Source organism: Ornithorhynchus anatinus, chromosome 18, assembly GCF_004115215.2.
Source record: "Ornithorhynchus anatinus isolate Pmale09 chromosome 18, mOrnAna1.pri.v4, whole genome shotgun sequence".
In the NCBI taxonomy this organism is placed as follows: domain Eukaryota; kingdom Metazoa; phylum Chordata; class Mammalia; order Monotremata; family Ornithorhynchidae; genus Ornithorhynchus; species Ornithorhynchus anatinus.
The window spans coordinates 4,554,619-4,567,440 of NC_041745.1; the positions used below are offsets into that span (position 1 = coordinate 4,554,619).

Sequence of the window (12,822 nt, forward strand, 5' to 3'; positions counted from 1 at the left end):
GACAAGTGGCAGACCTGGATTAGAACCCAGGTTCTTCTGACCTCCAAGCCCTTGCTGTATCCACTAGGCAACGTCCTCTCCCTAGCTCCTAGTACAGTGCTCTAAACCCAGTAAGCGCTCAGTAAATACCACTGATTGATTAGGGGAAGCGGCATGGCGTAGAGGATAGAGCAAGGGCCGGGGAGTCAGAAGGACATGAGTTCTAATGCCCTCTCCACCACTTGTCTGCTGTGTGGCCTTGGGTAAGGCACTTCACTTCTCTGGGCCTCAGTTACCCCATCTGTAAAATGGGGATTAAGGCTTTGAGCCTCAAGAGGGACAGGGGCCGGGTCCAACCCGATTTGCTTGTATCCACCCCAGCGCTTGGCACAGTGTTCAGCACATAGTAAGCGCTAACAAATGCCATCATTATTATTATTATTGTTAAGGGCTTTGGAGTGAGAGGTCATGGGTTCGAACCCCGGCTCTGCCACTTGCCAGCTGTGTGACTTCGGGCAAGTCACTTAACTTCTCGGTGCCTCAGTTCCCTCATCTGTAAAATGGGGATTAAGACTGTGAGCCCCACGTGGGACAACCTGATTCCCCTATGTCTACCCCAGCGCTTAGAACAGTGCTCGGCACATAGTAAGCGCTTAACAAATACCAACATTAGTATTAGCGTTATTTCTGGGGCCGGCGCCGCGCCCCCTAGCGGGCGGGGCGGCGGGCCGGCCCCGCGGGCGCGCGGCGGTGCTGCCCTCGCACGGCGGGCAGGGGCCGGGCGCCGTCCGAGCCCGCCCCCTTCCCCCCCTCCCCCTCCCGCCGCCGGCGCTTCGGCCGCTGAGGGGGAGCCGCGGCCGCAGAGCCCCGGGCCGCCCCGAGGGGGCGCTGCCGCCGCTGCCCCGAGCGCCGGGGGTCACGTGCTCCTCGGGGGGCCTGGAGGGGGAGAGCGGCCGAGGCCTAGTCCGCGCCACGCAAACCGACAAACCCCCGCCACCCCCTCAATCCCCCGCCATCCCCTCAGCCCCCCGCCATCCCCTCGCCATCCCCTCGACCTCCTCAACCCCCGCCATCCCCTCGACCTCCTCAACCCCCGCCATCCCCTCAACCCCTTCAACCCCCCGCCATCCCATCAACACCTCCCAGTCCCCTCAATCCCCCTCCATCCCCTTAGCCCCCCCCAATCCCCCTCAGTCCCCGCCATCCCCTCACCCCCCACCATCCCCTCAAACCCCCTTAGCCCCCCATCCCCTCACCCCCTTCCATCCCCCTCAGCACCCCCCTTCCCCTCACCCCCCTCCATCCCCTCAACCCCTCATCATCCCCCCCTTTCCCTCACCCCTCTCCATCCCCTCAACCCCCTCCACCCCCTCAACCCCTCATCATCCCCCCTTCCCCTCACCCCCCCATCCCCTCCCCATCCCCTCCAACCCCCTCCATCGCCCCCCGGCCGCCCCTCCGCAGCCCCGGGCCGGGCCGGGCCGGGCCGGGCCGCCGGTGTTTCCGAGGAGGGAGGCCTCGGCCGGGACGGAAGGACGGAAGGACGGACCCCGGTTTCCCCGGCGCGGCTGCCAACGGAGCGAGGTGCCCTCGTTGGCCTTAAACCTTCCCCCGCCCGCGCCCGCGGCTTAGCCCGGCCCGGAGGGCCGTCCTGGGTTCGAATCCCGCTTCTCAGCCGGGGGCCTCCGGGCCGGTCATTTGCCTTCTCCGTCTGTGTCCGTGCCCTCCTCTGCCAGGTGCGGGTGAGGACCGGGAACCCTGCGTCTCCCCAGAGCCCGGGCTGGGGAGTCAGAGGTCAGGGGTTCGAATTCCGCCTCCGCCACTTAGCTGTGTGACTGTGGGTAAGTCATTTCACTGCTCTGGGCCTCAGTGACCTCATCTGGAAAACGGGACTTGGGAGTCAGAGGCCATGGGTTCGAATTCCAACGCTGCCACTGGTCACCCCGGTGACTGGGCAAGTCACTTCACTGCTCTGGGCCTCAGTGACCTCATCTGGAAAACGGGACTTGGGAGTCAAGAGGCCATGGGTTCGAATCCCGACGCTGCCACTTGTCACCCCGGTGACTGTGGGCAAGTCACTTCACTGCTCTGGGCCTCAGTGACCTCATCTGGAAAACGGGACTTGAGAGTCAGAGGCCATGGGTTCGAATCCCGACGCTGCCTCTTGTCACCCCAGTGACTGTGGGCAAGTCACTTTACTGCTCTGGGCCTCAGTTCCCTCATCTGTAAAATGGGGATTAACTGTGAGCCTCCCGTGGGACGGCCTAATGACCCTGTATTCCCCCCAGCGCTTAGAACAGTGCTCCGCACATAGTAAGCGCTTAACAAATACCAACATTATTATTATAATGGAACAGCATGGCTCACTAGAAAGAGCCCGGGCTTGGGAGTCAGAGGTCAAGGGTTCGAATCCCGGCTCTGCCACTTGTCAGCCGGGTGACTGTGGGCAAGTCACTTCACTGCTCTGAGCCTCAGTTACCTCATCTGGAAAGTGGGGATTAAGACTGTGAGCCTCACGTGGGACAACCTGATGGACCCTGTATCTCCCCCAGCGCTTAGAACAGTGCTCTGCACATTGTCAGCGCTTAACAAATACCAACATTATTATTATTAATCCCGCCCCCACAGTTTGACAGCCAGGCGACTTTGGGCGAGTCACTTACCCTCTATCTCAGTGCCCTCCTCTATCAAATGGGAATGAAGACCGGGAGCCCCACCTGGGGCAGACTGAGGACCTTGTATCACCCCCAGCGCTTAGAACAGTGCTTGACAAAGAGTAAGCACTTAACGAATACCATTATTATATGTAATCGTAATATATCATAATAAATAATACATAATAAATAAAACAATATATATAATAATAATGTTGGTGTTTGTTAAGCACTTACTATGTGCAGAGCACTTTTCTAAGCGCTGGGTTAGATACAGGGTCATCAGGTTGTCCCCCGTGAGGCTCACAGTTAATTCCCATTTTACAGATGAGGTCACCGAGGCCCAGAGAAGTTAAGTGACTTGCCCACAGTCACACAGCTGACAAGTGGTGGAGCTGGGATTCGAACCCATGACCTCTGACTCCCAAGCCCGGGTTCTTGCCACTGAACCACGCTGCTCCACCCCAGCGCTTAGTTGGGTAGGGATTGTCTCTATTTGTTGCCGAACTGTACTTTCCAAGCGCTTAGTGCAGTGCTGTACACACAGTGAGCACTCAATAAATTTGATTGAATGAACGGTGCTTGACACATAGTAAGCACGTAACAAATACCATTATTATTTATTTGTATTGATGTCTGCTTCCCCACCCCCTGATTATGAGCTCGCTAAGGGCAGGGATTGTCACTGTTTATTGTTGTACTGTTCTTTCTAACACGGTTAATACCCAGCACTTAGAACAGTGCTGGGCACATAGTAAGCGCTTAACAAATATCATCATCATTATTATTACAGTGCTCGGCACATAGAAGCACATTCAATACGATTGAATGAGTGAACTATCATTCCCCGGGGGGGCAGGGGGCAGCGGGTGCTTGTGCCTGGGAGTCAGCAGGACCTGGGTTCTAATCCCAGCCTCACCACTTGTTTGCTGTGACCTTACAGTGGTCACTTCACTTCTCTGAGCCTGTCACCTCATCTGTCAAAAAAAAAAAAAAAATGGGGATTAAGAGGGTGAACCTCATGTGGGACAGGGACAGCTTCCAACCTGATTAACTGGTATCTATGCCAGTGCTTAGAACAGTGCTTGGCACATAGTAAGGGCTTAAATGACAGGGAAACGTTGTTGCAAAAAGCTTACCAGGGTGCTGGAAAATATAATCCTGGAATCAGACCAACTTCAAGAGTCCTTGGGGTCTTGTAGCCCCAGAATCAGCGTTGCCCTGTCTTCCTCCTTGCCATGGAAGTGACAGAGGCCATGTAGCACTAAAGCTTGGCGCCAGAGCTGGCTTTCAGTCTCTATTCAGCCTCAGTTTCATTTGCAGCACCTAACCGGTCCCTCATTTTGGGTCTCCTCACCTAAATATTCTATGCCTGCCTGCCCCCCCAGTGCAAAATGAAAATCCTCCCCTGTTTCTACAGCCCTCATTCATTCATTCAATCGTATTTACTAAGCGCTTACCGCGTGCAGAGCACTGTACTGAGCATCCTCATCCTCAAAGTCCTCTTCAAATCCTAGTTCTTCCAGGTAGCCTTCCCAACAAGTTGCCTCAATTTAGCCACGCTTAGTTCTTTATATTTTGTGCCTATCCTCGGCACTTCAGTATATTACAATTTACACTTATTGAGTTATATTTCATCTTGGGATATTTACTCGTACCTCCTTCAAATTTGTTTGTCCTCCTGCTAGTTGAATACTATTTTGTATGTCTCCCTGCCATTAAATTGTAAGCCCCAGAAGAGAGTGAATATATGCCTGACTTCTCTTTCCTTCTCCCAAGCCCCCTTTACTGTTTTCTCTGGCTAGAGAGGCCTTTGAAGGGAGGAACTTAGCTGTAATTCACATCCACTCATCTCCCCTTTCCCCTTATGGCCCCTTTCTCCTGGCAGTGAATATAGGCTGGGCAGTGAAGCACTATTAATAGAACTGAGTGGAGAAAGGGGCACAGGATTAGGGTTGCGCTACAAGCATGGAAATACCAAAGTGCAGCCCTTAGGACTGTTTGGGACAGGGACTTTGTCTTGTATCTATCCTGGTGCTAATACACAGTAAACCTGGCACATAGTGAACACAGAAATATTATTAGGAGTATGGGCGGTGTTGTATTGAGCACCTAGTTTGGGCAGTGTGCTGTACTGAGCGCTCACAGGCAGAGTGCTGAACTACGTGTTTGGCAATAGGAGAGAGATGAGACCCAATCCTTGGCCTCAGTGGTATTTCTTGAGCGCTTATTATGTGCAGAGCACTGTACGAAGTGCTTGGGAGACTACATTACAACAATTAGTGGATACATTCCTTGCCCCAAACAAGAAAGGACCGTATAACCCAATAGCAGGGGGGGACAAGAAGATATGAGCAAATATACAACAGGTAAAAGACTACTGCCAAGGAAACTAAGCAATGAAATGAACAAGGCTAAGGTGGTGGACAGGCTGATATAGGCATTCAGTGTGCAATATGAACTTAATATTATCCATGAATTAGAATCCCATTGATATACAGAGCCACTTAGCCCAAGCCTAAGTAGCCGTGAACCCCAGACTCCAGCAGTGGCTTTGGGTGATCCTAAGTCAAACATCACAGTGCTGAGTGCTGCTGCCCATTATGCTTTCGGAATAAATGCTGCTCCTCTACATCTCATTAATATGAGCTACAGCAAAACCCTCCATCTCTGCCCCTCGTTTGTTATCTGCGATCTCTCCATTACATAATCCAACCAAACCTTTCCAAGCTCAGGTTTTAATCATCTCTACCACCAAACATCTCACATTTCCAAAACGGCTAAGTCAGGGTGGAACTGTAGGAGCCAAACAACTTCAAAGGAAATGGAACATGATGGGAAAACACTAGCTTTGCTTCAAGGATCTGGGTTGGAGCACTGGAGTCATTTTCTCCCTTACCACCTCTGTGTGGTTCTTGCTCACTAAAAGACTGTGAAAAGACCCAAAGACTTCTTCCCAGAATGGGGTTTGGAGCAGGGTCGGAGGGAGGGAAGGGGATCATGATTCCCTGGTTTACCAGTGCTAGCTTTCCTTTGTCCACTGTGAATGCAGTCAGTGGGCTTCTAGCACAGCCAACCACCCTGACACCAAAATGATAGTAGTAATAACTGATATTTGTTAAGCACTTACTATATGCCAAGCACTGTTCTAAGCACTGGGGTAGGTACAAGTTTGGACACAGTCCCTGTTCCACATGGGGCTCACAGTCTTACTCCCCATTTTACAGATAAGGTAACTGAGGAACAGAGAAGTGAAGTGACTTGCCCAAGGTCACAGAGCAGACACGTGGCAGAGCCGGGATAAGAAACCAAGTCCTCTGACTCCCAGGCCCATGCTCTTTCCACGAGATGACGCTGCTTCTCTCAACCGGGAGTGGTGTTCATATTAGGCAGGGGCTCTAGCAAGCGCCTAACAAATATCATTATTATTATCATTATTATACTCTCCCAAGTGCTTAGTATTGTGCTGTGCACATAGCAAGTACTCAATAAGTACCACTGATTGATTGATTGACCTGAGGGGACCCCGAGACCCAGTCCAACCTCCTGCCTCCAGCCAAGAATGACTGAACTGTCCAGGACAGAGGGTGCCTGCTCTTTTCTTGACGATCCAAGGGATGGAAACCCCGGGGTCCCTTGGTAGCCGCTCCAGCATTTAATTCCCCTGAGAGTCAAGAAATCCTTATGCTCCACTGAAACCAAAAAACTTTAAATCTATTTCTTCCTGTCTATACAAATCTTCTAGTCATTAGATGACTGTCACGTCACCCTTCAGTCATCTCGCCCCGAGGCCCCTGTTCAAAAACAAGATTGGACTGTGAGCAGGGATGTGTCTATTGTCATATTGTACTCTCCCAACCACTTAGTACAGTGCTTTGCACACAGTAAGCGCTCAATCAATCTGAATGAATGGCCAGAGAGACATGTCCTATAGAAGTAAAAGCAATAGGAAAAACAAGAAACCCCAACAGTGGTTGCACTTTATAAAGAATCGGATTTCTCTTCAGTTAGGAAAAACCATGAAGGGATTCGTAGGGTTTCAGGTATTTGCTCAAAGAAAATCAGGAATGACTAAATGGAGTCCTCTTCTTCGTTTTTTTCAAGCCTCCACCCTTGTTTTCATATCCTGCACAGCTTCAACGGGAAATTTTCAGTGATAAGGTGATCATCGTGCAGAAGGACGACGATATTAACTTCAAACTCTGAAAGAGAGGAAGATTCACTTTAATTCCATGGTGGAAAAATATTAAAATTGTGGGCCAAAGGCTCTCAGCTGCCCTAGTGTCCCCTGATGTTACAAAAGCTGTCTTTATTTTGAAATTTGCTTAGGACGCTCTCTCTCAGACTAGCCACTGACTGAAAGCCCATTTTGGACTAGCCTGATTCAGTCATATCAAAGGTTTCCCCCTCTCCTGTCCATCTGCTAGGGAGGTGGGGGCAATCACAGACTATCCCATCCTGCTTCCATGACAGGGGGGCAAGATGGAATAGGATGAGCAAAGCAGGAAGGGGGCAGGAAAGAGCAGGCCCACAAGTCAGGCTGATTTGGTTAAAACTGTCTATTTGTTTATTACCTATTGGTTGCCCATTGGCCCTGTGTGGTCATCCGCTCATCCTCCGTCCCTTAATCTTCATAACAAATTCTTTGCAGTGCTCGAAATAGTTCAGAGGACCGTGCTCTGGATAAAATTTAGTTAAATAAAAGACATGGAGAAATCCAGAACTAAGAAATGCCAGATAACCCCAAATTTCTTCAGGCACTTCCTTCATAAGCCTAAAACTACACTTGAGAGTTGCCTTCCTTCATCCCAACACAGCTACGAGTCCGGCGGCTAAAAAGCAGGAGTTGTTTACTTATTTCTTGTGCTTTGCATGTTTGGAATTGAGTCCGACCCGGGCCTGTGTCACCCTGGCCAAATCTCTTGGCTCCCCGAGTCACCCAGTCTCTCTGTTGCCTTCCTACCTATCTTTACTCCCTTGTCCTCTCCCCTATAGAAACCCCACAGAACACACTGTATCTGCAAGGAAATAATAGAAAGCTCTCCGATTCACTGCTATTTTTTCCATTTGACAAGAATGTCAAGGGGCTAATAATTTTATAAATAATACATTAGTAATTTGCAGCCTGCATTCCAATACATAATAATAATAATAATAGTATTTGTTAAGCATTTCCTCTGTGTCAAGCATAGTTCTAAGCACTGGGGCAGATTTAAGGTAATCTGATTGGACACACCCCATGTCCCACATGGGGTTCACAGTCTTTATCCCCATTTTTACATATGAGGTAACTGAGGCACAGAAAAGTGAAATGACTTCTTCAAGGTCACAGAACAGACAGGTGGCAGAGCCGGCATCAGAACCCAGATCCTTCTGACTCTCGGGACCGTGGTCTACCCACTGGGCCTCGCTGCTTCCCTTGTGGGCTGCGGGTCCACAGGAATGGATCTGACTTGCCTGGGACTCGCCATTGCTCACCTCTAACCCAGAAGTTGGTGCAGGTCACCTAGTTCTTGGTGAGTGAGGGCGTTGGGGACCCATAGAGCACGCCCAAGCAACCCAGGGGTAGATGAAATGCGTTTCTGAGTAATAGCAATAGATTTGCCCACAATTACACTTGTCTTCTAATTGTTTCCCTGTCAAAATCTGAAGGCAACAAAGCTTGCTGAGAAATTACATATGGTGACCAAAACTCGTTTCCTTATAGAAGAATCATAACTAGAAAACTCCAAATTTTTATACTCTTGTTGATATAAAAGAGAAAAAAACCCCTCGAGAACACAAGCAGACAATTCCTTCTGGAAACTGGAGCTTCCTGTTCTTTGGTTATTTGAGGAAAATTAAACTTTCTCCTCCCAAAACCTCTCTCCACTTTTTTCCGTCTGTTTTATTCATCTATTCTCACCAAATTGGTGCAAAAAACCTTTATTTTTCCCAAATCAGTGAAACTGCTCTTTCCCACACAGGCCTCTTCAACAATGACCACCACCACCACTACCTTCCCTTCTGGGCTCCCTGGTGGTCTCAGAGCTGCCTTGCACACATTTAAATCCCTTGCAGAACTCCCTCTTCTCCTCCCCATGATACGGGGACGTTCTATGAAACTGCTCCTTCCCACACAGGGCTCTTCAACAATGACCAACACCACCACCTTCCCTTCTGGGTTTCCTGGTGGTCTCAGAGCTGCCTTGCACACATTTAAATCCCTTGTAGAATTCCCTCTCTCCCCGCCTCCCGTGAGACGGGGACATTCTACTCTCCCTACTCTGCAGGGGCTCAAGAGCAAGAAAATGGGATTTCTGAAAATCAGTTCTCAGCTCTACTCACTGAATAACACCAGTTTCCAGTTTGAAACCGTGTCGTTATGAATCACTTCAAACAAGATGATGGCTCTGGGAGAGGATGTTCTCATGAATGAGGAACATTCTGAGACCGTGTACTGCAGTACATTCAGTGCACATAAAAAATAAAATTAGAGTGAATGTGACGTTTCTGAAAAAGGGCTTGGCCAGCAGCCTAAGAGAACAAAATCCCGTTTCTCATGAGGAGAGGGCCATCATAGAAAAATCCCCTGAAAATATCCCCTGCTGCTTACTGTCTGGATGCCTTAAAAGACTTGCCCCAGAAAGACAGCTCCCAGCAACGGTGGGAGCCCCGGCTTTTGGGCCCCTAATTCACAGTGGGGAGAGAGAATGCCAGTGGAGCCCTAGCTGATCGCTATCACCGGCAGACAGAGTGACTGCCAGCAGAGGCTATTACAACCTCTTTGAGATCAGGGCCTGGGTACCCTGATCCTTTCAGAGCCTAATAAGGTCCTCATGCACCCTATCCACCCTCAAAGCCTTTTGACAACGAACATCCGAATGGTGGTGGCATATAATAAATCCTCGAGAGCATTGGTGTTTCTGAGATTTGCTCAAATATCCACTAAGCCTGCTGAAAATTCCCTAGAGGTTATAAAGGAGATGTAATCTTACCTACTTTGAAATTGGTGGTTTCCAGGGTAGGGCAGGTGAAAAGTCTGGGAAATACCATATAGATAGGGACAGACAAGCTCCTGCAAACATCTCCATCGGCGATTTGGATATTCTGGATCTCCGTGGCATCCCTAGCATACCCTTCTGCACAACCTTCAGAAAAAGAAATTTGGAGTTTACCAAGAACCGAACGAAACTCTAAGCCGAAGAACCTACTACTATTTAAGAGGATCTAGATTTTTCTTAGACAACCCAGGAATTTTTCCAGTTTGCTCTCCAGAGCTCGTGGACAATTCAAACCCAGGGAAAAAAAAAACCTTACCGCCCACCAGTGTGTTCTCAGTGGAGTATGTTATTAGTGAAAGTGGCATGTACAAATTATTGTTTCGGAGGAAGATGAAAGGACCTGGGTTTGGGAAGGAGGGAAGGATGGATGGAGGTGAGGGAGATGGGGGCAGTGGTAGCAGGGAGAAAGGACATGGGAAGAGACACCTGGAGCCAAAGGAGCGGAGCCGGCAATCGACAGCTGAGGAAGAGCCTGGCTTGAGAAAAATTTTCCAAAGCCCATTACATACACATCCTCATCAGCACTACCACGTGATTTGGTTTTACAAAGCAAAACATTCCAGAGTGAACACTGTAATAGTATTTATTACGCTCTTGCTGGGTGGAGAATTGCGCTCAGCACTGGGGAAGAATACAAAAGTGGGTCCACAGGGGACTCTCAATCTTTTTTTTAAAAAAAAAATAAATAAAAAGGCAATAGATGGGTCTTGGTGCGGGGTAACTTGAAAAGTCTTTCAACTGATTTTTTTTTTTTATAGTCCCTCCAAAAATACCTCTTTCCAAAAAAACCTCACTATTTGAATAAATAAATCTTGCAGCACATTACCCCAGAATGGAAAAATGGAATATGCAGAAACAACAGGAAGTACTGCTGGCCTTCAAGAAGGGCCACCTACCACAGGTTTCCACTCGCACCAACTGCAACTCGATACTTTTTATGGCGGCTTCGGAATTCTCAACTACCAGCTCCCCAGTCAGGGGCTGTGTGATGACGCAGTTTGTGGAGTTGAGGTGCCCTCGGATGAGAAACTTGGGGAGTGAGGCTCTCTAAGGACAAACCAATGCAACATCAGAAAAAAAACCCAACATTAACAAGAAACAATTTTTCTACCAAGATGCCCAAGGGTTCCAAGTTAGCAACTGCAGGACCAAATCTAATGTAATTCATTCTTCTCTTTCTGCCTCTCATAACCCCCCTCACACACACACACACATATATATATATATATATATATATATATATTTTCTGAGGACTGAAGGGGGGAACAATAAAGTAAACATTAGGAAAACAGAAGTGAGAAATTAATACACTAACTCCAAGAGACTTGTGTCATGCATTAATAATAATAATGATAGGTTTGTATAGAGGTGTTGTAGGACATGAAGAGTTATGAGGGTTGTGCTGTAGATCCATTTTCGATTTAGAAGCTGCCAAATGTGTTTGTGACATGTGACTCTCTCTAGCGTCACTATCTGGGATCTAGAAACTTGTGTGAAGAAGTTGGACATCAGAAAGCCTGGAAGGATACTCTTCTCCAGAAATCATATGCAAGCTTTTTTTAAATATTAATTTTCAAAAGCCATTCTGGAATTTGGAATTCCTTAGCAAGCGTATTTTGATAAGCCAAGAGAGTAAGATCAGTGACTTATCTCCCTCTTTACTTCACCACCTACTGTGAAGAGATTTATATGAAAGAGCGCTATGAAAATCAAAATCCCTCTCTTTCCCATGTGCCTAACAACAGATGGGAATTTATTGCACAGAAACAGATCACTCAATAGTCAGTAGTGCAGCATGGCCTTATGGAAACAGCATGGGTCTGGGAGTTAAGAGACCTGGTTCTAATCCCAGTTCTGCCATTGGCCTGCTGGGTGACCTTGGGCAAGTCCCAACTTCTCTGTGCCACAGTTTCCTAATCTGTTAGTGATTACATACTTATTCTCTCTCCCAATTATATTTATTTATGACCCGTTCTCTCTCCCCTTTAGACAGTAGCTCCAAGAAAGGATTGCTTCTGATCTCCATGTTTTTATCTAGCCCAGTGCTTGGAATAGGGCTTGCCACACAATATTTTTTTTAACAAATATCAATCAATTGAATTTATTGAGCTCTCACTATGTGCTGAGCACTGTACTAAGCACTAGCGAGAGTATTAGCAGAATTATGGAGCAGGATTAGCAGAAATGTTCTCTGCTCATAGTGAGTTTACAATCTAGAGGAGCAGACATTAATACTAATAAATAATTTAATATACAATTTAAAGATATTTTCATGAGTGCTGTGGGGTTGGGATGAAGGTCACAGACTGAAGTACACAAGATGACGCAGAAGGGAGAGGGAGCTGGGGAAAAGAGGACTTAATCAGGGAAGGCCCCTTGGAGGAGATGTGACCTTAGTAATACTTAGAAATTGGAGAGAGTGAAGAACTGTCATATACGAAGTGGGAGGGAGTTCCAGGCTAGGGGGATGATGAGGGAAGGGGGTCAGCGGTGAGATATATGAGATCGGGGCATAGTAAGAGGAGTGTGTGGGCTGGGCTGTAGGGAGGTGAGGTAAAGCAGGGTGAGCTGATTGAATAGTTACAGCCAATGGTAAGAAGTTTCTGTTCGATGTGGATGTGGACAGGCTACCACTGGAGGTTCTTGAGAAGTGGGGAGAAAATTATACCACTATTATTATTATTATTATTGTTTTAAATAGGTCCCTGCAGTTCTTAATGAAGCTAAGTGAAGTTCCCCCACAGAAGAGAAGCTTGGAAAAAAAAGCCTTCAGTCTTGGCTACTTTTTCTTCTTGTTTTAAAGTTCCTGAAGCTGATTTAGGGTTTAACAGATGAAAAAAAAAAGTCACAGACAAGACAAATAGGGAGTAAGTCAAATAAGGGAAAAGGACACTGAGGGAGGAATGCTGGTTGGTTCACCTCTTGGTTCCAACTGATTTAAAAATCAAATGGATTCCCACCTGAAGTGGCAATTACATCCTCATACCTGGCAATCCTAAACTGGCAGTCACCCTGGCGGGCGGGCAGACAGATGTCTCCAGAAATATCACATACACTAACGATGAATGCAAACAGGTCACACGTTAATTGTCTGTGTTTGAAGGCAAGCTGTCTTCTGGGTGAGTTAGGCCCCGAAATGATACAAT

General features: G+C 48.0%; 1 protein-coding gene and 1 long non-coding RNA gene across 3 annotated transcripts in view; one reads left to right on the forward strand and one right to left on the reverse strand.

Moving 5' to 3' along the window:
- Window positions 1-1,721: 1,721 nt before the first annotated feature.
- On the forward strand, window positions 1,722-6,919 carry LOC120638973. The gene is made up of 2 exons (XR_005661039.1): window positions 1,722-1,820; window positions 6,738-6,919. It is a non-coding gene; the product is annotated as an uncharacterized LOC120638973 (long non-coding RNA).
- Window positions 6,593-12,822, reverse strand: part of VPS26C (VPS26 endosomal protein sorting factor C) — a 33,190-nt gene continuing 26,960 nt past the window's right edge. Inside the window, exons 6-9 of one of the 2 annotated variants that reach the window (XM_029046510.2) lie at window positions 10,573-10,723; window positions 9,611-9,763; window positions 7,208-7,312; window positions 6,744-6,835 (exon numbers count right to left, since the gene is read on the reverse strand). In XM_029046510.2, coding sequence (XP_028902343.1) covers window positions 7,236-7,312; window positions 9,611-9,763; window positions 10,573-10,723 — 381 coding nt within the window. In that variant the 3' untranslated portion in view covers window positions 6,744-6,835; window positions 7,208-7,235. Of the gene's footprint in view, window positions 6,836-7,207; window positions 7,313-9,610; window positions 9,764-10,572; window positions 10,724-12,822 lie in introns of both variants that reach the window. The other variant, XM_029046509.2, reaches the window with a different exon arrangement.